Here is a 24,639-nt window from a genome sequence, read left to right as displayed (position 1 = left end):
TACAAAAGAAAATTAAAACTGCAATTATGATAACAGTTTTAGATCAATGTTATGAGAACCTATAACAGGGTGGTTTTATGGCATTTGTTTCCATTGAGTCTACATTCATGAGTTGAAAAATATCACCAGTTTCTTCACGCTAAAAGTCACAAAGAAATTACATTAGAAAATAGTGGAAAAAAGTTATCTATATCCTCATCAAATAAACTTCTCAACATATAATGTACTTACTAGGAGTAAGACAATGTGCTAAGGGCTCCAGAGCACAAAAAATACGATATTCACTATGAATCTTAAGATTTATTTGGGGCAATAAAATATAAAGGTTATATACCTACATATGATATGAATAAAAATGGAAATTTACCACTTAAATACCATTTTGTCGATTCTCATTAAAAAAAAAACACATTATTTTTCATCAGCCTAATTGGAGAAATTCAATCAGTTCCTTTGAAAAAACAATATTTATTTTATTTTGATAAGGCTTACCTAGATATCTCAGCTTGTGAATTCTTCTCTCCATCAACAGTGAAAGGAGATGCTCCAGTTAGCAATTCATACATGAGAACACCTAAACTCCACCAGTCAACTGCCTACAAAACAAAAATAATTTCATTTTACAGAATTATCAGTTAAAATATATTTCATAAGAAATAAAAAGACAAACACAACAAAGCAATGTATCTGGAAAATATTTTAACATAAAGATTGGTACATAGCTTTCCATATATGAAGTATTAAATTAGCAGAGTCAAGAAAGAAATTTACAAGCAAACATTGACATCTCTTTGGTACAGAAATTAAACACACTGAGATCAGTCAAAGGGCTAAAAATGCTTTAATTATTTCCTAAACTAGCAACAGTTCTATTTCAATTAATGTTTAAAATTTCTAAACTGTCAAATTTTTAAAGTTGTCCATAGGTGAAATTTTTGGACTTAAGACAGGGAAAAAAACACCTTATTTCTAAAAGAGTATTAATCAGTATTTTAATTATTTAGTTCCAACGAATCTTATGGTATTCCTTAAAATCAAATTCCTTGGAAGAACAAAAATGAGTATTTATATTCCATTCAAAGGATTTTGTTACTTTTATTATCTACCTAGGACACTTCTTCTTATGGAATATATCACATAAATCCAAGAGTTTTAGTTGGTGGAAAACATGAAGAGATTTAAAATAAATATTAAATAAAATGTGTTCTAAATTGGAAACTAATTTACAAATAGTTACTTGAACTGAGAACACTGCAAATTAGTTATGGTTTAAAGAATCCTGATATATTTAAAATAATTTAGACAAATCAAGATTTTAATGACTGTTGAATACACTAATTTAAGCTAATGAGAAATCTTAATGGAATGCTAAAATTTTAAACTATTTGCTTCTAAATCTTAAGGGCAAAGTTTCAGAGAGATGATGCAAAATTTAGAGTTTAGAGCTATCTTAAAGAAAATATTAGTAACACCAACATATAAAACAGGAAAAGGAAGATTGAAATTGTAAGAGGAAGAATATTTACTGAGACCTGGTGCCACGCTCTATACCCATACACCATCACAATTATCTCAGAGTCATCAGAGTGTTCCATGTATGAGAAAGAATATTAATTGACTAGTCATACTGTATTCTGGACCATAGGTATGCAGGAGTGATACAAGGTTTTCTTAGCTAAAAATTAGCTCCAATAGGTCTTAGAAGATAATTTTCAATTTTTATCAGTTACAAATTCCTACCAAATTCCCCAATAGCTTCAAAGAATACCATGAAGCAAATGAAACCAGCAATTCACTCTTTCTACTTTCAGAAGCGGTTTCACTGCCATTTGAATCAAAACCTTCAGAATGTTTTGCTGTTGGGTTTGAAAACATGTTCTTAAATGAATACACACCAACAATCAAATTCCTAGCCGTAGGCCTGAGACCAACATACCACAAGCTTGAAGAATGGGGCTTTTAAATAGATAACTAGTCATTAAGGAAGAGACCAAAGATAGATTCTTCACAGTCAGATATCTAGACTCTTCATATGGGATTTTAAAAGGGGATGAGAATGGAAGAAGAGGAACAAAGAACAGTCAAATTCCTTATTTGCAAAAAGTTATTAATAAAGCAAAAGTGTAAAGAAAAAACTGAGGAAATCTATACCTTTATTTTTTTTTTAAGGAAGCAGCAGGGATTAAACCCAGGACTTTGTACATGGGAAGCAGGTGCTCAACCACTGAGCTGTATTCACTCCCCTGTACTCTTTAAATACAACAAGAAAAAAAAAGGTGACCTAGATTTGAAACAGAATTACTTAGAAGTCCTGGTCTATAATCTTCACTGCAGAGAAGGGGAAGTTAGGAAGGAAAAAGCTGAGATTTTAAAGGGCTTAGGAAAAAAAAACCTTAAGACTATCTTAAATTATTCTTTCTCCAGAGATTGCTACAATGGTTATTTATGTTGAAGAGATATTCAACATAAATTATCTCCAGTAACATAATAAAGTTAAAGGTAAAAAAAATTGGGAATTAAGAAAATATGAATGATTATCTTTTCACATGCACTCTCAGTGACCTCTTAGAAAGCTAATAACAAAAGGCGATAGACACAACTACATGTCTGTATTTTTTTCAAGAAAAAATAAATAATGACAATAAGCATTGTCCAAAATCATTCATCATGACTCAGACAGGAATAATATACACAAAACATTCAGTGACACCCTGATATTATATTATGGTACAGTTGTGTCCTAAAAGACAAGGTCCCATGCAACAAAAAAATAATAATCTTTTTTCAAAGGGAGTTAAAACTGGTGCTTAGCTTAAGATTTAGGTTCTTTTTTTTTTTTTTAAAGTCCCCTCAAATCCTACTCCTCAATTCAAAGATGTTAGCATTCTGGGAGTATATTTATTTATTTATTTATCTAATTTTAAGATTTATTTTTTATTTATTTCTCTTCCCTTCACCGCCCTCCCCTGACCCAGTTGTCTGCTCCTGTGCCATCTGCTACATGTTCTTCTGTGTCCGCTTGTCAGCGGTACCAGGAATCTGTGTCTCTTTTTGTTGCATCATCTTGCTGTGTCAGCTCTCCATGTGTGTGGCACCACTCCTGGGCAGGCTGCGCTTTTTTCATGTGGGGGAGCTCTCCTTATGGGTGCACTCCTTGTGCGTGGGGCTCCCCTACGCAGGGGACACCCCTGCGTGGCATGGAACTCCTTGCGTGCATCAGCGCTACACATGGGCCAGCTTGCCACACAGGTCAGGAGGCCCTGGGTTTGAACCCTGGACCTCCTATGTGGTAGGCAGATGCTCTATCAGTGAGCCAAATTTGCTTTCCAAGATTTAGGTTCTTTTCATGGAAATAAAATAAAAATTATTTGAAGAATTAAGTTAAGTTTGTGGTTTCACTTTACCAAGAGTGTTACTCTAGAAAACAAATAATTTTACGAACAAAACCTTTAAAAAGGCTAGATAAACTTTCTATTATCTTTTTCCTCCAAAATACCACACATCCTGATATACTCAAGTATATGAAACAAGGGAAAGAAAGGATGAAGGTAAGAACAAGGGTTCTGTTGAAAAGATGCTGCCCCTAGGTAATTAACTAGGATTCTATTGCATATTTTATGGAGATATATAAAGAAGTCTCAAAAATAGAACATACCTTATCATGTCCGGAATCTCCTCCTCTGACAATATCTGGTGCCATGTACTCAATAGTTCCACAAAAGGAATATGCTCTTTCAGTCTTCAAACAAACAAACAAACAAAGTGATTCGATTTCAAGCTAGTATGACAAATGACCAAAGGGGAAGTTAAATAATACTGGTTGTGATAGACTATAGTAGTAAGGTAGTGGCAGGGTCTATTGATAGATCCTTTCTTCAACTGGGCAGATCATCATTACTGGAAAGACTTCTCCACTGATGTCTGAAACCCTACCATCATCCATCCATTCATCCATCCAGCCATCCAGCCAGTCATGCTCCTATCTACTTTCTTTTACTTTTTAAAAAAATTTCTAAAATTTTAAATTTAAAAAATTTTTTTATTTTTTGGTCTTTATTTTTCAAATATTACATTAAAAAAATATGAGGTCCCCATATACCCCCCATCCCCCTCACCCCACTCTTCCCTCCATAACAACAACCTCCTCCATCATTCATGAGACATTCATTGCATTTGGTGACTACATCTCTGAGCACCGCTGCACCTCATGGTCAATGGTCCACACCATAGCCCACACTCTCCCACAGTCCACCCAGTGGGCCATGGGAGGACACACAATGTCCGGTAACTGTCCCTGCAGCACCACCCAGGACAACTCCAAGTCCCAAAAATGCCCCCACATCACATCTCTTCCTCCAACCCCCCTACCCCCAGCAGCCACCATGGCCACTTTCTCCACGCCAATGCCACATTTTCTTCAATTACTAATCACAAGAGTTCATGAATAGAATATCAGTAATTCCACTCTAATCCATGCTCTATTCCTCCATCCTGTGGACCTTAGAATGGTTGTGTCCACTCCACATCTATATCAAGAGGGGGCTTAGATTCCACATGGATGCTGGGTGCAATTCTCCTGCTTTCAGTTGCAGGCAGTCTTAGTTCCCTGTCCACCTTCTTTTTCAGTCTTCTTTTACTGTGTGTTTATCAACTAATGGTTTCTTTTTAAAAAGCGCAAATACTCCTAGTAGGATAAAACAGACTCTAACACTTTAATATAAATGACTCTATTTCTAGATATGCAAGATTGGGAAACACTATGAAACCTGAAAAGGGCAGGAAAACTAAGTGCTAAGAAGAGGCAGCAGGAAACCCAAAAGATGAAAAAAGGATGAAAAGTGCTTTTTTTCTACCTTTTCATCTTGCCTAATAGTATGTTTAGTCATGGTTAGCAAAACTATCTTTAAAAAACCATTGTCTCTTAAAGACAGGTGGTTCTCTTGTAGACTTTTAAAAATCAAAGGGCTAATTTAATATATCAGGCTTGAAAGTTAATTTTAAAAATGAAAGTATACTAATTTTTAAAATGACCAACTGTATCATGACTCAACCCAATATAATAAAGGAGAATAAATATAGAAATTGTTATGTAGATATATTAAACAGTGGAAAGAGAATTCCTTTTATTTATCTATTTTTTTAAAAAGATTTATTTATTTATTTTTTTCTCTCACCCTCCCCCTGCTCCAGTTGTCTGTTCTCTGTGTCTATTTGCCGCGTGTTTTTCTCTGTCCGCTTCTGTTGTTGCCAGCGGCTCAGGAATCTGTATTTCTTTTTGTTGTGTCATCCTGCTGTGTCAGCTCTCCATGTGTGTGGTGCCATTCTTAGGCTGGCTGCACTTTCTTTTGTGCTGGGTGGCTCTCCTTATGGGGCACACTCCTTGCACCTGGGGCTGCCCTACGCGGGGGACACCCCTGCGTGGCACGGCACTCATTGCGCGCATCAGCACTGCACATGGGCCAGCTCCACATGGGTCAAGGGGGCCTGGGGTTTGAACCGTGGACCTCCCATGCGGTAGACAGACGCCCTAACCACTGGGCCAAGTCTGCTTCCCAAGAATTCCTTTTAATAATATACTTTCATATGGCTATATCTGAGACTTAAAGGCACCTGGGTTGCCATTAAAAATTGCACAAAACTATTTTAGAGGAAGGTTTCTAATGTACACCTTTCACCTTCTACCAGCAAAGGTGGGGGAAAAAAAAGAGCATTGTTTTCATTTACCAATTTTAACCACAAAGAACACTATTATAACAATGATCTAAAAGTGGTAGGAGTCTCTTGGTTCACTGGCTTGAGGTTAAACAGCCCATATAGACAATGAACATAATGAGTTTATTTAAACACTGTGGTAATAAATATATTAAATCAACTTAATTGTAATCAAGAATTAAGTGCTTTATTATATTACATGTAGTATGTTTACATGCTATATATACTTGCAAGATTACTATCCCCTTAGAAACTAAAAGAAATAATTCAATTATACTTAGGTCTCTGGGAAATTTCCTTTTTTGTTAGCTGGCAGAGTAACACTGAGCAACCAATATGAATAATACATCAAATGTCATTATACCTTTGCATCATCATTTCAGCACCAAATGCTAATTTTGTGGCAACCCACTAAAAAAATTAATGCTAAATACAATTAATTCCACAGAAATGCATATATAAAAAGCAATGAGTAATTTTTAATATCTTGTTAGACATGCTTAGACAAAAAAGTACATTAGGAAAATTAATCTGCTCACCAAATTATTAGAACTAAATACTGCAAAAATTACTTTTTAAAAAACCTGAAGTTCCTAAAACTGAACAGAGTTTTTAGTTACTATACTATTTATTATACAATAGCCATTTTTGGGACATTAAGTAAAAATCATTACACAACTAAGATAAAAAAACACATTAAAAAAACACTAAATCGTAGCATTTATCATTTAACCTCATCTTAAAGCCCTTAAAGCACCTTCAAAACATTTTATCCTGTTATGTTTTGATATATTGAAGAAAAATAAATATAGTTGTCCACGCTGGTTTATGAATAAAAAGATGAATTTTTAGTCTTTGCTTCTCTAGATTTTTATCTGTTATTTAGAAAATTAATCTTTTTGGTAAAGATAAATTTCCTTTTTCATTTACAGGTAGCTCCAGTCACATATCATTTTAAAATTATGCTATTTCCTTCTCATATAAGATAATGCTTAAATTTTATAAATTTAAAGTCATGAAAATCTGGACTCACATTTCCAAAACACTAGATATTCAGAGATTTACTGTAAAAAGAGTATTAAAATATACATTCTATTGATTAGTGCCAGAAAGGTTTGAAAGAACTCCCACTTACATAGTTTATCTGACAATATAGTTCATTACTTCACTGTCTTGACTTAGAGGAAGCTCAGAACTAATTTAAGTGCTCAAAGATATTTATTCCACTTTCTCCACGTGATATTTTAAAAACTCTTTTTAACTTTGTAATTTTGAAATATTTTCAGAGTTTCAGAATGGTTGCAAGAACAGTATAAAGGTTTATTGTTTACCATAAAACAGATTCCAAAGTGTCTCTGGTGAGGGCAAGAAAGACTTCAAGGTAGTATTTCATTAACTATGATATAAAAAGGCTAGGTTAACACAGCTAGAATCAATTATAATTATGGCTTGTTATTTGTTCAAATACCTATCAAGTAATATTTTTCTTAAAGAGATAGGCAATAAACCTATTTAACATTTAAGTCCATACTTTATATTAGCAATATTATTTATCATTCTGGTTACCACAGAGTTAGAAGCTAGTGAACGAGAATTTACTTGAATTTAAAAATAGCAAAAGCAGTGTATGTGCACCAACAGGGCAGATCATATTGAGTATTCACTTGTTTAGTGATCAGCTGTTTAAGAAGGTTTCGCTGTTCCTTAGAGAGAAGGATCAGAAAACAGGCACAAAAAAACCTCTAAGGAAGAGTGTAAATAGGAAATTAATGGGCTAACTCTCAGTTGTTTCTTAATAAAAATTTACTTGATTAAATCAGTTCTAGCTTTACTTGTCAATATTTTATCCTGATCTTATTTGCTTATGATAAATTTGTGAGTTAAATATAAAAACTACCAATGAAAAAAATTTTCCATCCTATATTTTGGCAAATCCCCTCATCACAAATATCTAGAAATGTTTGATTAAAAAATAATAAGAAAATATTGCTTCACTAATAACCAAAGACTATGCTCATAAGAAACAAAGGGGAACCACTAGATGCCAGCAATAAAGATGGTGCTGAAAACCAGAGAGGTAGGCATATGCCCTAATGCCAGAGCTGCACAGAAAGGGAAGGTGAGTTGTAACTCAGTACACTAGTAATGCGGTAACCAAGAGGCTTGAATTTCAACACTCTTGTGTAGACAGATGATGAGGCCCTGAGGTCAAATTAGATAGTACTGGAATTACCAATCTTGCATAAACCATGGAGCCTAAAATAAGAAAGCTAAACCCTCAATGAAGTGAAGTCTAGAAAAATTAAATCTCCCCACTGACACAGATTTGTCTCTTACGGCTAGTTTAAAAAACCAACAAATAACTATTACCCTAGTAAATCAAATCCCCAGGCCTTTGCCTCTTCTAGCTTTGGTTCTGCTCTTCCCCATGGTATGGGAAGGTGGTAAAATCTGGTCCAACATAGTGACAACCCTGGGGCACATGAAAGAATCACACATTCCTACAATTTAGCTGGCAAGACTGCACAGATAAAGCCCTGAAGCCCAAACTGCTAAACAAATCAACTAAATACAGTAGACACAACGAACAGGAGCATTACTTGAAATACTAGAACAATAATCTGTAAAAGAATAGAAATTTTATTTTAAAAGAAGGAAAATAACCATATGAAAGTGGTAGCATAGAAAATATTAGCAAGAATTTTAAAAGAACCAAACAGATATTTATCAACAAAAAAAATACAGTAATTTAAAAAGGAAACCAATGGGATAGATTGAACAGCAGATTAGACACAACGAAAGAAAGAACTGGTAACTAGAAGATACATTTGAGAAAATTATACAGCATGTTATATGAGTCTCAAGCAGAAAAAATAAAAATACATTCATGGGTGAAAAGATTCTATTTCTTGACCCAAGTTGCTGTCAAGGGTTGTTTCCCTTATAATGATTCACTAAGATGTACATTTATTTTGCATGGTTTTAAAAATATGTTTTACAATAAAAAGATATTTTCAAAAAGAAGCCCATATATAGACATATTTATATCCAACTAAATTATCACTAAATAGTAGGGAAAAATAAAGGCATTTTAAGACAAAGACAAGGTCTGCTACTCATTTATTCTTACTAAAAAGAAATTTAAAGCATATATACTACAGAAACTGAACTCAGAACTCAGAAGAAAAAAGAAAGTTGCAAGGACCAACAGTGAGCAGAGAAATAGGTAAACATGTGAGTAAATCCCAACAAGTACTGAATTTATGAAACAAAAATGATAATTACACAATAATTATATATTCGGGGAAATAGAACACAAGGTATGATTAAAATACTAAATAACCATAATATGTGAAATGAGATGTATACCTGAAGTTAAATAAAGCACTATAACCTTTTTGGGGTCATTATGACAATCTAGAAATAATGGTTAATTTTAGACTCTGTTAAGTCAGCAATCAACTTAAAATTTTTGAGGCAATAACCACCAGAGGAATACAACATCAATATATGTATAACTTCTAACCTATTAGGAGATAATGAAATAAAGAAATTTTAATCAATAAAATATAAAAATATAAGACAGAAAGGAGGCAAATAAATAGAAGCTATGATAAAGAGAAACACAAAGCAAGATAAGATAAATAAAAATATATCAGTAATCATAATTACAGATTTAACTCACCAGTTAAAAGAAACTCTCTGGATCAAAAACAAAATCCAACTGTATGTTATTTACAAAAGGCACACCTAAAAACATAATGACAAAAAAAGACTGAAAGTAAAGATATGGAGAAAAGATATATCAGACCAACCTAAGCAATAGAAAGGTGGAGAAGTTTTATTAATAGTAGGAGAAATTAGACTTAAAAGTAAAACGTATTGTTTAAGATTAGATTTGTTACATAATAATAAGAGGAACATTTCACTAGGAAGTAACACAATTCCAATCCTGAATACCCTCAAAAATTTTTGCAGAGCCTTAAACAAAAATGAAGAGCTCTTCAAGGAGAAATTGACAAATCCATAATCATAGTGGGTATTCTAATATATCTCTCTTATAACTGACAGAAAAAAATTAGTGAAGATATAGAAGAATTGAACAGTATTCTTGAAGATATATATGACTGTGTATCCAGCATTTAGAGAATACACAGTCTTTTCAGGCATACATAGCATATTTACAGAAATTACCAATGTACTAGGTCACAAAGCAAAACTCAAATACTAAAGAATCAAAATTGTATTTATTTTGTTTTCCAATCACAAATCAATAAAATTAGAACTCACTGACCAAAAAAATCGCCAAAAATCCTATGTATTTTAATTTTATTTTTTTAAGTACTGGAGACGGGGATTGAACCCAGGGACCTCATATATGGGAAGCTGGTGCTCAACTACTAAGCCACATTGGTTCCCTAGTTGTTTTTTTCGTTTGTTTGCTTGTTGTCTGTTTTTGTTTTTAGGAGGCACCAGGGGATGGAACCCAGGACCTCCCATGTGGCTGGTGTTCAACTGCTTGAGCCATAGCCACTCCTGTATTTAAAAAATTTAAATTCCATTCTAAATAATTTATGGCCCAAAGAATAGATCATCATAATATTAGAATAACAATAAAATACTATGTATCAGAACTTGTATGATATAGCTAAAGTAGTTTTTAGAATTTCAGTTTTAAGTGCTTTTATTAAAAAGGAAAGATTAAACATTAATAAAATAGATGTCCAACTCAAAAATTTAGAGAAAAGGTTATCAGAGAAACTCACAGAAAGTAGAAGAAAGGAAGAAATAAAGAAAATACATAAAAGACATAGAAGAAGAAATTGAGAGGATAAAAACTTTTTCTTAGAAAAGACTAATAAAATGGACAGATTCTTAGCAGGATAGATCAAGAAAAAAGAGGAAAGTTGCAAATCAATAATATTGGTAATTTAAAAGGAAACATTACTACATTATAATAGATTTTTCAAAGGAGAGTAATTCTATGAACAATTTCATGCCAAAGAATTTAAAAAGACAAAAAAATGGCATTTTCTATAAAAACATAATTTACCAAAACTGACAAGAAAAGAACTAAATATAATTATAAATTTTTAAAAATTAAATATTTGAAAAGCTCAAACTTATAAAAAATGGGGGTGGAGGGGTACAGAAGGAAGAAAGAAAAAGAAAAAAAAAATAGACCCAGACAACTATGGAAATGCATTCAACCAAAACTTCAGAAAAAAAGAATCTATCTAATACAAACTATTCCAAATTCATTTCATGATGGTAGTATAATCTTAATACCAAAATCAAACATAGTATTAGAAAGGGAAATTACAGGTCAATTTAGATAACTAAATCCTATATTAAATATTCACAAACAAAATTCAACATGCATAAAAATAAGTATCTCATGAAATAAGTGAAATTCATTCCAGGAATTCAAAAACTAGTTTAACATTGAAAATAATAAAAATTGATTAATGTAATTCATACCATTAGGTGATTAAAGAGAAAAACCATAAGAATTTATATCCTGAAACTCTTAGAAACTAAGAATATAATTTATCCACCAAAAACCAAGAGCAAATGTTATACTAACTTGTTTAAACCCAAGATGCATACCCTTTAAATGTAGAAACAAGAAAAACATATGCACATACATTTATAAAACTTAGTAGGCAGAGCAATACAATTAAACCAAACCAAACCAAAACACTTACTCTCCTCCCCAAAATATGAAAAGGTATAATTTTTAAAAAGCTATCATTACTTGTAAATAGTGTTTTTTAATAGTCACCTACATAAAAATCCAAGTGAATATAGAAACTAGTAGAACTAATAAGAACTCAGCAAAGTTCCTATGTACTAGATCAACAATGTTCCTGTACTTCAGCAACAAAAAATTCTAATTTTTGTAAAGACAGTACTTAGAATTGGAACAAAAGTTATAATGTTATTAGAAATGTATCTAAGAATATATTTGTAATATATTTACAGAGAAATTATAAAATATTATTAAAGGAAATAAAAGATTAAATAAATGGAGATACATGAATATTTACTGATGCAAATTCACTGGTTGGAAGATCCAATTGCCAAAGATTACAGTTCTCCCCAAATTAATTTATAAATTAAATTGTGTATTTTACAATTCATATGTAGGAGCAAAAGTCCAAGTATAGCCAAGACAGTAAAGAGAAAGAAAAAATGTTAAGGGTAAGGAGAAGAGGTTAGAGGGAAAGGGAAGAGGAAGACAAAAAAAAAAGGAAAAATAAATCTAATACACACAAAGACACTAAGAGTAAAGAGGAGTAATATCTCACCTTTCCAGAGTCAAGACTTACTATGAAGTCACAGGCTTTAAGATATTGTGATTTTGACATGGAGGGAAGTAAAAAGACAAATGTAACTGAATAAAGAACTCAGAAACTGACTCAACTATACAAGGGAACTTGGTATATGACAGAAGTTACACTTCAAATCAGTAAGGAAAGGACTAACTTTTCAAATGAATAGCTCAGAGGCAACTGGGCTATATACGTAAAAAAAATTTTTTTTCCACCTTACGTCATACACAAAAGTTAATTCTATTAAAGATTTAGTGTGAAAAGCAAAAACTCTAATTTTTCAAAGAAAATGAAAGAGAATATCTTTACATTGAGAAAGGAAGAAGTTTTATTTTAAAATATTAAAAAATATAAATCTTAAAAGAAAAGATTAGCAAATTTAATTACATTAAAATGTCAAACCTCTTACTGGGGAAAAAAACAAAAACAAAACAACTTGGAAAAGACATAAAATAGGTAACTGAGAACAAATGAATATCAAATATTCTAGATATAAAGAACTCCAACAAATCAATAAAATCAAAAAAAGTACAACACTGTGAAGAGAAAAACAAAGAAACAATCTAAATGTCCCTCAATGGAAGAATGAATAAACTTTTATTTATATAAAATAAACTATTTCATTCATCTAATAGAATGAAACATCCATATTTCCTAACATGGATAAATTTAAAAAATAAGTTAAAAAAACAATTTGCAGGGAAGCGGATGTGGCTCAGGCAACTGGACTCCCACCTACCAAATAGGAGGTCACTTGGTTCATATCCTAGTGCCTCCTAAAAAAGACAAGCGAGCTGGCACGATGGGCAGGTGCAGCAAGCTGGCACAACAAAAGATAAGAAGAAAAAACACGAGAGACACAACAAAGCAGTGAGCAGAAATCCCCGGGCTCCTAAAGAAGACAGTGAGCTGACGTGTAGGGCAGGGGCAAGCTGATCAACAAGATGATGCAACAAGAGACAAAGGAAGGAAAAACATAATGAGACTCAACAAAAATGCAGGGAATGGAGGTGGCTCAAGTGATTAGGCACCTCCCTCCCACATCAGAGGTCTTGGGTTTGGCTCTCAGTACCTCCTAAAGAAACAAAGAAAGATGAACAGACAGCAAGTGTGAACAAGGGGGCGGGGAGAAATAAATAAAAAATAAATCTTAAAATTAAAAAAAGCAGGGAAGTGGCTGTGGCTCAAGCAACTGAGCCCCCATTTACCATATGGAGGACCTGGGTTTGATCCTCAGGACCTCCTGGTGGAAAAAAAAAGAAAGAAGAAAAGGAGTCCCAGACCTGTGTGGAGAGGTGGCATGCAGAGGCACAAGGCCCCCCCCGCGCGGCATGGAAATGCACACCAAAAAGATGATGACGCAACTAGATAGAAGAAAAAAAGGAATCTGTAAGAGGATATACCCTTTATGTACAACTTTAAAACACAAAATAATAATATATATTGTTTATGCTTAGACACATATGAAGTAAAGGTACTAAAACTAGATTAAATCCAATCCAGTGTCTACACTGCTTGCACCTATGCAGCTAAATGTGGTTGGAGAAAAACAATGAAGTTGGCAAATTTCACTTTAAATTTACCATCATGAACCTAAAGTGGACCTTTAAAGCTGCCCAACAAACATACTTTTATTTCCATAATCCATTTACTCTCCTACTTTCTTATATGTCTATTTCATAGCTTCTCATCTCAGGAGAATCCTCCATGAGAAAAGAAAAACAATTAGAAAAGACCTGTCTGTCCATAAGCTCCCACTACCACGTCTTACCCCCCACCCACAGTGTGCCTAGTAATTTAATATTCCTCCCTGTTGCTAAGGATTAACTGACATGCAATTAGTTAAATACCACCCCTCTACTTATGCACTTGATTTTATCTCTCTCCGGGACAGTGTTCCAGCAATATTCCTCTTTCCCTCCTGGTAGATTATGATACCATTACGATTATCTATCTCCAATCCCTTTTCAAGACTGTTTCAACTAGCATAGGCATATTGTTACTTTTCCCATCTTAAAACAAAAAACCTCTCTGACCCTAGTTTATCCTTTGCTAGCCTCCTCCACCATTTCACTATTCCTTTTTACAGAAAAACTTGAGAGTTGTCAGTATTTGTAGGTGCCATTTTCTCTTTCCTTAAATTCAACTTAACACAATTTTTATAGTTTCTTAAAATGGAGGCATAAATCTTTCAGTCTTTCTTCTTTTCTAATCTTGTATTTATGTCCTGCTTTAGCAGCATGCCGTGAGTTTTTAAATCATATTTTCATTTTTCATTCAGTTCAAAGTTCAAATATTTTCTAATTTCCATTCTTATTTCTTTTTTTGACCCACGGGCTAGTTAAAAGTAAACTGTTTAATTTCCAGCCATTTGGCATTTACTTAGCTATCCTTTGGTTATTGATGTCTAGCTTACTTCCACTGTGAACAGAGAATACACTTTGAATGATTGCAACCTCTTGAGCTTTACGAGTCTCTTTATAGCCCAGCATATGGTCAATTTTTGATAAATGTTCCATGTGCACCTGAAAAGAACACGAATTCTGCCACTGATGTCTAAAGAGTTTTCTATATGTTAATTAGGTCTTGTCTTTGTCTTTTCAGAAGTTTTACTAGGATGTGCTCAATTGTGGTTTTCTTTGGACTTATCCTATGTGGCATTAACTAAGCCTCCTGAATCTCTGGGTTGATATCTTTCACCAGTTTAGGAACATGCTTAGCTAATACTTGTTCAAACATGGTTTCTACCCCATTCTTTCTCCTCTCCTTCTGAGACTCCATTTACAACACAGGCATCGAGAGCATGTCTCACACGTATCTTACCTGGTTGGGATTTTTTTTTGTTTCTGGAGTGGGGGGGAGGAAGTGGTCAGTCTGCTCTCTGATTCAGTTTGAGTATTCTATTGTCCTGTCTTCCAGGTCCCTAATCCTGTCTTTTTCTGTGTTTAAATCGCTGTTAAACTCATCCAGTAAGTTATTTTAGTTTTCACTGCCTGCTGGACATTATGTATAAAAGAATCACCAAGTCGCAAGATGATATTTCCTCCTACCCTCTTTTGTTAAGTAGATAAAAGAGGGGCTGATCCCTCAGTTCAATGAGACATTGACATGAGAGGGGTGGGCTGCAGTTTAAAAAAAAAATTATTTAATTTACCCGCGCCCCCACCCCCGTTGTTTGCACTTTCTTTTTGCTCCCTGTGTCCATTTGCTGTGTGCTCTCTGTGTCTGCTCTTCTCTTTAGGAGGCACTGGGAACCAAACCTGGGACCTCCCACATGGGAGAGAGGTACTCAATCACTTGAGTCTCCTCAGCTCCCTTCTTTTGTGATGTCTCTCATTGTGTTTCCTCTTTGTGTTTCCTTTGATGCATCACCTTGTTGTGTCAGCTCTCCGTGCCTGCCTGTCACAGCAGTTTGCTGTCTCGCTCATCTTCTCCAGGAGGTACGGGAATCAAACCCAGGACCTCCCATGCGGTAGGCAGGAGCTCAATTATTCAAGCTTCCAGGTTGCAGTTTTTATAAGACTCATTCTACCTGTGATTCATTCTTATTCCTCCAAGGATTTTAATTGAGAGCCTGGTGGACATCCATCACCTCAGTACTGAGATGTTAAGGGCAACTAAGTCCTATTATTCAGAGGTCTCCAGCCAACTCTCTAGCCTCCTGTCTCATGTAGCTTCAAATTTTGGCACATATTGAGGGAGAGAAGGCCATGTGCTTAAGGCTAGCTCCCTGCCCTGACAGATCTTTGTTTCCTAAGCACTGTGAGACTGCAAGAGATTTCACTGTCTTCTAGACAGTTTCCACTTAGCTCCCCAGCTTTCCATACAACACTAGACCCCAGCAAAGGTACACAAGGAAAACTGGTTATATGTTTGAGGCTCCTCAATTTTTCAATTTTCTGCTCTAGCCCCATACAATTGCTAAAAGTTTTACTAGTTCCTTTGTTTTCCTCAGTAGAGTGTCTCTGAGTGGCTAAGCCTGATTCTATGCACAAACCCAGGTTCAGCAAATGATCACAGGGTAAAAACGGCTAAAGATCATCAACTCAGAAAGGTCCTCCCCTCCCCTTTTGTGAATTTTAGTTCATATAAGTCCTCCTCACTGCTTCTACAGCCTTTTTAAAAAATGATTTTTGTACTCCATCCAGCTTTTTCTAAATGTTGTACCGTTCATGTTAACTTTATGTAACCTTCTGTGCCCTACCCAGAACTGAGAAGTCCTAGTCTATCTAAACCAGTCCAGTCCTAGCCTCTCTAAACCTAGTCTCTCTCAACCTTTTTTGCTCCATGGACACCTTTGACAGTCAGATGAAAACCAGGGATCCTTTAAGAAGTCCACACTACCTGTGTATTATTTAATTAATATGTCACACCTGCAACAACAGGCCCCCATAAGAATAATGTGTTTTGGTTTTTTTTAAAGATTTTATTTATTTCTCTCCCCTACCCTCTCCCCCAGTTGGCTGCTCTCTGTGTCCATTCGCTGTGTGTTCTTCTGAGACCGCTTCTATCCTTATCAGCAGCACCCAGAATCTGTGTTTCTTTTTGTTGTGTCATCTTGTTGCATCAGCTCTCCATATGCGTGGCGCCATTCCTGGGCAGGCTGCACTTTCTTTCGTGCTGGGCGGCTCTCCTTACGGGGCGCACTCCTTGTGCGTGGGGCTCCCCTACGCGGGGAACACCCCTGTGTGGCACGGCACTCCTTGTGTGCATCAGCACTGTGCATGGGCCAGCTCCACATGGGTCAAGGAGGCCCGAGGTTTGAACCGTGGACTTCCCATGTGGTAGGTGGATGCCCTATCCACTGGGCCAAGTCCACTTCCCAAGAATAATGTGTTTTTGAATTTCGGTTCAAGCTCACAGAGCCCTTGTTAAGAACCCCTATTCTAAACCTACTCTACTCATCTCTACCACTCCATCAAAGCTGCTCTTGTCAAGCTCATCAATAGCTTCCACCTGCTAAAGCACTGCAGTTCTTAAGTTACTTGGCCTAACAACAGTATTTGACAAAATTGATTATTTTTCATACTTGACACTTTCTTTACTTGACTTCCAGGACAACACACTTGTCTGTTTTCTTCCCAACTGTGATGGTTAGGTTCATGTGTGAACTTGGCCAGGTTATGGTGTCCAGCTGTTTGGTCAAGCAAGCACTGGCCTTATGGTTACTGTAAGGATATTTCATGGATTTAAATAATTAGTAAATTGATTGCATCCATGGCTGATGACATCTACAATCAACCAAGGAGATTACCTTCTACAATGAGAGAAGTCTCATCCAATCAGATAAAGGCCTTAAATGAAGAAGTGATCATTTCAGTAGTCAGAAGGGAGAATTTCCATCTCTATTTCTGCCAGCCAGCTTCTCCTGAAGAATTCATCGAAAACCTTCATCGGAATTCCCAGCTTATGGCCTGCCCTACAGAAATTGGATTTGTTGATCCCTGCAGTGGCATGAGCCAATTCCTATTTTAAAAATCTCATAATATTTATATAAATATAAATATACTTTAATATATTTGCATATTATATATTTTAATACATTTATATATTAAAAATATATATAATATATGTTTCCCTAGAGAAATCTAATACATATTTTGGTACTAAAGTGGTTCATGAGAAATAGAATCTAAAGGATGAGATTTCTGAGTTGGTCTGGGGTTTTTTGAATTGGTTCTATGACCAAGACACTAACAACTCTATTTCCAACTACCAAATGCCACTGATAATCCATGGCATGAACTGGCAATAGAGATACACAAATATCACCACTGGATATGGCTACTCAAATGCTTATAAGAGGCAAGGCTGGAAGAGGGTGTTTTTGACATCTTAATAGTTTTTTGGAGTTAAAAAGTATAATTATGTTGGCTGGTTGTTCCTAAATACTCTGGATATAGTTGTAAAAGAAAGAGATGAGGGAAGCAGATGTGGCTCAAGCAACTGGGCACCTCCTTCCTACAGGGGAGGTCCTGATTTCAGTTCCCGGTGCCTCCTAAAAAAGATGAGTAGACAAATGGCAGACAGTGAGTGCAAATGATGGGGTGGGGAATAAATAAATCTTAAAAAAAGAAAAAGAAAGAGATGAGCTCAAGGCTTCAAATTCCCAACTTCAGCATTGCATGAAGGACATGAAAGTTTCTATGTGTGCCTTGAAAGAAAATCATATTGCGTGTAGGCAGACTTGAGATTTCTGAAAACAAGATACAGAATCTCACTGTGACAGTGGCCAAATTACAATGAAAACTAAATTTCCAGCCTTGTGGGGTGTCTTCTGTTAAAGTTTGAGAGCACTAATTGGAAAGGAATGGTATACTGAAAATTGGAATGGGGACAAATGTGTTGACAATGACGGTGATGGGAACAATTAAACCCTAGATTCTGCTGACTCTTTGCCAGATAAACCTGTAATCGTTTGCCCTGAAGAATCAGCCATCCAACCTCTACCAGAAGAGATTAACCCTGCTGTGCCTGATAAACCTGTAACCACCTCCCTGGAAGAAACAGCCCTCACTCCTCTCTTTGAAGAGATTAATCTGTTCCACCAGATGAAATTGCAATGGAAGACCCTGAGGTAGTTGGCTTGCAAGACACTTCTAATTCTTCTCATGACCCACATCCACCACCTTTCTTTTCTTCTAGACCTTTAACTAGACCCAAAAGGTGAGGGTACAAAGTGTGACCCATGAGGAGGTATTCTATATTCTAAAGAACTGCATGATTTTTATAATTTATATAGAAAGAAATCAGGGGAACATGTGTGGGAATGGATAGTAAGGGTGTGAAAGGAATATAAAGTTGGGTCAGGCTGAATTCATTGATATGGGTCCACTAAGCTGAGATTCTGGATTCAATTTTGTAGTTCAAGGGGTTAGAAAAGGCTCTAACAGTTTGTTTGAGTGGTTGGCTAAAGCATGGATGAGAAGATGGCCTACTTTGACTGAGGTCAAAATGCCAGAACTGCCCTGACATAACACAGATTAAGGCTTAGAGAGACTGGAATGTTAGAGGAGATTTACCATGTAAGACCGGCTCACCCACCCCAGCAATGTCCAGGGGACACATCTTTCACCAGCACTGTGAAGAATAAATTTGTGAAACTAACTCTATCTTCCTTGAAGAGCTCTGTGGTTGTTCTTCTCTATAGGTCAGATATTACTGTGGGAACTGTTGTCACTGAACTTGGATGCTTAAACACAGTAGGGATGATTGGATCCTAGGTTGGGAGAAGGAAAGTGGCAGCACTTAATTGCCAAAGATAAGATGGGTGTGGCTACCAGAATGGGCAGGAGACTCAAAGCAGGAATCAAAATACTGTGATTCACACAAACCTATGGTGTGGGCTAGATCATGGGCGTACCTAATATTAAAACAGGACAGTCTACTAAATTCTTCCTTGATCTATATAAGCAGAAGAGTTCTAGGTCAAGTGAACAAAAGTCTAAACTTGAATTTTAAAAACAGTTTACAGACCTAGAGACACTTGAATGAAGGGAAGGTCAGGTCCCCTTGGGGAAGGTCCCTGCTACACTGCCAAAAATTTATACTGTTAATCTTCCTCCCAGCCTTCCCTAAAGAGACCTATGGCCTTTTACCAGGGTAACTATATTGGGGAAAAGGAAATGATCAGACATTTGGGGGATTATTAGACACTAATTTGGAAGTGACATTAATTCCAGGAGACCAAAAATGTCATTGTGGTCCACCAGTCAGAGCAGGGGCTTACGGAGGTCAGGTGATCAATGGAGTTTTAGCTCAGGTCCATGTCACAGTGGGTTCAGTGGGTCACTAGAGCCAATCTGTGGTTATTTCTCCAGTTCCCAGAATGCATCACTGAATAGACATACTCAGCAACTGGGAAAATTCCCACATTGGTTCCCTGACTTGTGGAGTAAGGGGTATTAGAGTAGGAAAGGCCAAGTGGAAGCCAATAGAACTGTCTCTACCTAGTAAAATAATAAACCAAAAGCAATACGCCACATTCCTGGAGGGATTACAGAGATTAGTGCCACCCTCAAGAACGTGAAGGATTCAGGGGCAGTAATTCCCACCACATCCCCATTCAACTCTCCTATTTGGCCTGTGCAGAAAACAGATGCATCTTGGAGGATGACAGTGGACTACTAGCAAACTTAATGAAGCAGTGATTCAAATTGCAGCTGTTGTTCCAGATGTGTTATTGTTGATTGAGCAAATCAACATATCCCCTGGTACCTGATAGGCAGCTACTGATCTGGTAATTGCTTTTTTCTTAATTTCTGTTAGTAAAGACTACCAGAAACAGTTTACTTTCAGCTGGCAAAGTCAGCAATGCACCTTTACTGTCTGTCCTACCTCAAGGGTATATATCAATTCTTCAGCCCTATGTCATAATCTAGTCCACAGGGACTTTGATCATCTCTCCCTCCCCAAAGATATCACATTGATTCATTATATTGATGATAACCATGTTAACTGGACCTAGTGAGGAAGAAGTAGCAACCACTGTAGACTTACTGGTAAGGCATGTCAGAGGATGGGGATAAATCCAACAAAAATTTAGCCTTCCACCTCAGAGCAATTACGAGGTGTCCAGTGGTGTGGGGCATGTCAAGATATTCCTTATAAGGTGAAGGATAGGCTGTTGCACCTGGCCCCTTCTACAGCCGAAAAAGAGGCACAAAGAGCCTGGGTGGTTTCTTTGGATTTTGGAGACAACATATTCTTCATTTGGATGTGCTCGGCCCATTTACCGAGTAACCTGGAAAGGTGTTAGTTTTGAGTGGGGAATGGAATAAGAGGAGGCTCTGCAACAGGTCCACACTACTTAGTAAGCTGCTCTGCTACTTGAGCCATAGATCCAGCAGATTCAATGATGCTGGAAGTGTCAGTGGCAAATAGAGATGCTGTCTGGAGCTTCTGGCAGGCCTCTACAGGAGGGTCACAGCACAGACCCTTAGGCTTTTGAAGCAAAGCCTTGCCATCCTCTACAGATAACTACTCTCCTCTGGAGAAACAGCTTTTGGCCTGCTACCCGGCCTTAGTGGAGACTGAATGCTTAACCATGGGTCTCAAGTTACCCTGAGACCTGAGCTGCCTATTATGAACTGGGTACTGTCTGACCCACCAAGCCATAAACTTCAGCTAGTTCAAGTAGAAGTGGTATATACGAGACTGGGCCCAAGCAGGCCCTGAAGGCATGAGTAAGTTACATAAGAAAGTAGACCAAATGTCCCTAGCCTCAACTCTTGCCATATTATCTTCTCTTTCCCAGCCCACAGCTACGACCTCTTGGGGAGTTCCTTACGTTCAGTTGGTGGAGGAAGAGATAGTTCTGCATAATAAACAGGTACCACCAAAAGTGGACAGCTGCAGCACTACAGCCCTTTTCTGGGACATTCCTGAAGGAAAAAGTGAAGAGAAATCCTTCCACAGGGCTGAATTTCAAGCAGGATACCTGGTTGCTCATTTTGATTGGAAAGAGAAGTGGCCAGAGGTGCATTTGTACACTGATTCGTGGGTTGTTGCCAATGGTTTGGCTGGATGGTCAGACACTTAGAAGCAACATGATTGGAAAATTGGTGACAAACAGTTCTAGGGAAGAGAGGTATGTGGAAAGGTCTTTCTGAGTGGGCAAAAAACATGAGAATATTTGTGTCTCATATGAATGCTCACCACAGGCTGACTGCAGCAGAGAAAGATTTTAATAATCTGCCAAAAATACCATTTGTGGACTTACAGAAAGCCTTATCCACTGTCATGGTATTCCACACAGCATTGCTTCTGATCAAGGAACACACATTGCGGAGCAGATATAGCTCAGTGATTGAGCACCTGCTTCACATGTATGAGGTCCTGGGATCAATCCCTGGTACCTCCCCCTACTCCCCCCCCCCCCCCCAAAAAAGAGGAAACCACTTCAAGGTAAATGTAGTGTGGGAATGGGGACATGCTCATGGAATTCACTGGTCTTATCATATTGCCCATTATCCTGAAGCAGTTAGATTGATACTAAAGTGGAATGGCCTTTTTAAGACTTAATTACAGCACCAGTTGGGTTGCAATACCTTGCAGGGCTGGGGTAATGTTCTCCAGGAGGCTGTATACTTTCTAAATCAGTATCCACTGTATGGTGTTTTTCCACCTGGAATTTAGGACTGTCACTTATTCACTTTGGACTCCTCATGCATCTGAGTCAACAGGCAAAGAAGGGAACTGCTGTCCTGGCAGGGGTGATAGATTTTATCAAGGGGAAATAGAACTGTAACTACAAGTGGAGGTAAAGAATAGTTTGCCTGAATAAAGGAGATGCCTTGGGGCATCTCTTAGTACCATCATGCCCTGTGATTAAAGGATTAAATTCAGGGGAAAATCATAACAACCTAATCTAGGCAGGACTACTAATGGCCTAGAAACTTTAGGAATGAAGAATTGGGTCACCTCACGAGGCAAAGACCAAGGTCAGGTGAGGCGCTTGCTGAAAGTAAAGGGAATATGGAATGGGTAGTTGAAGAAGGTAGCTCTGACCACGTGACCAGTTAGAGAAATGAGGACTGAATGGTTATGAATATTTCTTCCTTGTTTTGTTATGAGTATGTTTGTATATGCACATAAAGTAAATACATTTGTGTTCTTATTTTATTCCCTGATCAAATTACATAAATTGTATTAATATCATACCACAGTATTTAAGTTATAGGATATCAAGTTTAAGAATGCATTATACCCAAGGACTTGCACCCTATTCTGGGGAAAGTTAGTACATTTCCAGTTGTACGCATGACAGTTAAGTATTGCTTGGCAAAAAAGATGTACCTTGTGAGGATATTTCATGGGATTTAAATAATCAAGCTAATTGCAGGGAGGTGGATTTGGCTCAATGGATAGAGCATCTACCTACCACATGGGAGGTCCAGGGTTCAAACCCAGGGCATTCTGACCCATGTGGTGAAGCTGGCCCATGTGCAGTGCTGATGCACGCAAGGAGTGCCATGCCACACAGGGGTGTCCCCTGTGTAGAGCAGCCCATGTGCAAGGAGTGTGCCCCGTAAGGAGAGCTGCCCTGCACAAAAAAAGTACAGCCTACCCAGGAGTGGCACTGCACACATGGAGAGCTGACGCAGCAAGATGATGCAACAAAAAGAGACATAGATTCCCGGTGCCGCTGACAAGAATAGAAGCGAACACAGAAGAACACACAGCGAATGGACACAGAAAGCAAAAGCAGACAACTGGGGGTGGGGGTGGGGGGGTGGGAAGTGGAGAGAAATAAATAAAAAATAAATCTTTGAAAAGAAAAAAGAAGTTAATTGCATCTATCTGATGACATCTTTAATCAACCAAGGTGACTGTCTTCAATAATAAAAGAAGTCTCATCTAATCAGTTGAAGGCCTTAAAAGAAGTGATCATTTCAGTAGACAGAAGAGAGAATTTCTATCTCTACTTCAGCTAGCCAGTTTCTCCTGGGGAATCCATCAAACCTTCATCACTCCAGAGTTCTCAGCTTGCAGCCTGTCTTATGAAATTTAGCCTTGCCCCTCTTCACAGTCATGTGAGCCAATTCCTACTTTAAAATCTCATAATATTTAAAGTGTGTATGTGTGTGTGTGTGTCTTGTCAGTTCTGTTTCCCTAGAAGACCCTGACTAATATACCAATTTATCAGTGTCTTTTTCTGTTTCCATTGCTGATCTCTCTTCCTCTTAAGCTCAATGTTGGAATAGACTGGTCCTTTTGCCACCTTTGAAATTCTCATCTAGTTCATGATTTTATTTTTTTATTTTTTAAAGATTTATTTTTTATTTATTTTCTCCCCCTTTCCCCTCCACCCCCCAGTTGTCTGTTCTCTGTGTCCATTCGCTGTGTGTTCTTCTGTGACCACTTCTATCCTTATCAGCAGCACCGGGAATCTGTGTTTCTTTTGGTTGCATCATCTTGTTGTCAGCTCTCCGTGTGCGCGGCGCCATTCTTGGGCAGGCTGCACTTTCTTTAGCGCTGGGCAGCTCTTCTTATGGGGTGCACTCCTTGCACGTGGGGCTCCCCTATGTGGAGGACACCCCTGCGTGGCAGGGCACTCCTTGCGCGCATCAGCACTGCGCATGGACCAGCTCCACACAGGTCAAGGAGGCTCGGGGTTTGAACTGCAGACCTCCAATGTGGTAGGTAGATGCCCTATTCATTGGGCCAAGTCTGCTTCCATTGGTCATGATTTTAAATATCATCTTTATGCTAACAAGTTCCAAATTTATATATCCAGATGAGACTTATCACAAATTTCAAACTCACATATCCCACTCATATATTCATATAACAGAAAGCTCAAATGCAACATGTCCAAATAAACTTCTTTGCCTTTGAAACCTGCTCTCCATCAGCAGACTTCCCCATATTAGTTGATGGCAACTTCATCGTCCTAGCTTCCTCTTCTTTTGTCAGACCCCACATCTAACACTTTAAGAAATTCCATTAGCTCTATGACAAAATATATTTAAAATCTGACTACTTCTCACAATTTGCCCTACTACCCTGTGGTCTAAGTCAACACCATCTCTTGCTGGGATTACTGCAACCACTTCCTAACTGGTCCCCCTGCTTCTACACTTACCCCAAG

At 37.1% G+C, this 24,639-nt stretch overlaps 1 protein-coding gene across 3 annotated transcripts in view; it reads right to left on the bottom strand.

Annotated features, from left to right (window-relative positions):
• The window catches only part of RPS6KA5 (ribosomal protein S6 kinase A5), a 213,215-nt gene that overhangs the window by 49,195 nt on the left and 139,381 nt on the right, over positions 1-24,639 (bottom strand). For all 3 annotated transcript variants that reach the window (XM_071213725.1, XM_058292425.2, XM_058292426.2), the window contains 2 exons: positions 3,656-3,739; positions 493-596 (listed from right to left, as the gene is read on the bottom strand). In XM_071213725.1, coding sequence (XP_071069826.1) covers positions 493-596; positions 3,656-3,739 — 188 coding nt within the window. The remainder of the gene's footprint in view (positions 1-492; positions 597-3,655; positions 3,740-24,639) is intronic.

This window comes from Dasypus novemcinctus, chromosome 3 (genome assembly GCF_030445035.2).
Source record: "Dasypus novemcinctus isolate mDasNov1 chromosome 3, mDasNov1.1.hap2, whole genome shotgun sequence".
Lineage (NCBI taxonomy): Eukaryota > Metazoa > Chordata > Mammalia > Cingulata > Dasypodidae > Dasypus > Dasypus novemcinctus.
Note: the sequence above shows the minus strand (reverse complement) of the source record. Positions and strands in the feature narration are given on the sequence as shown.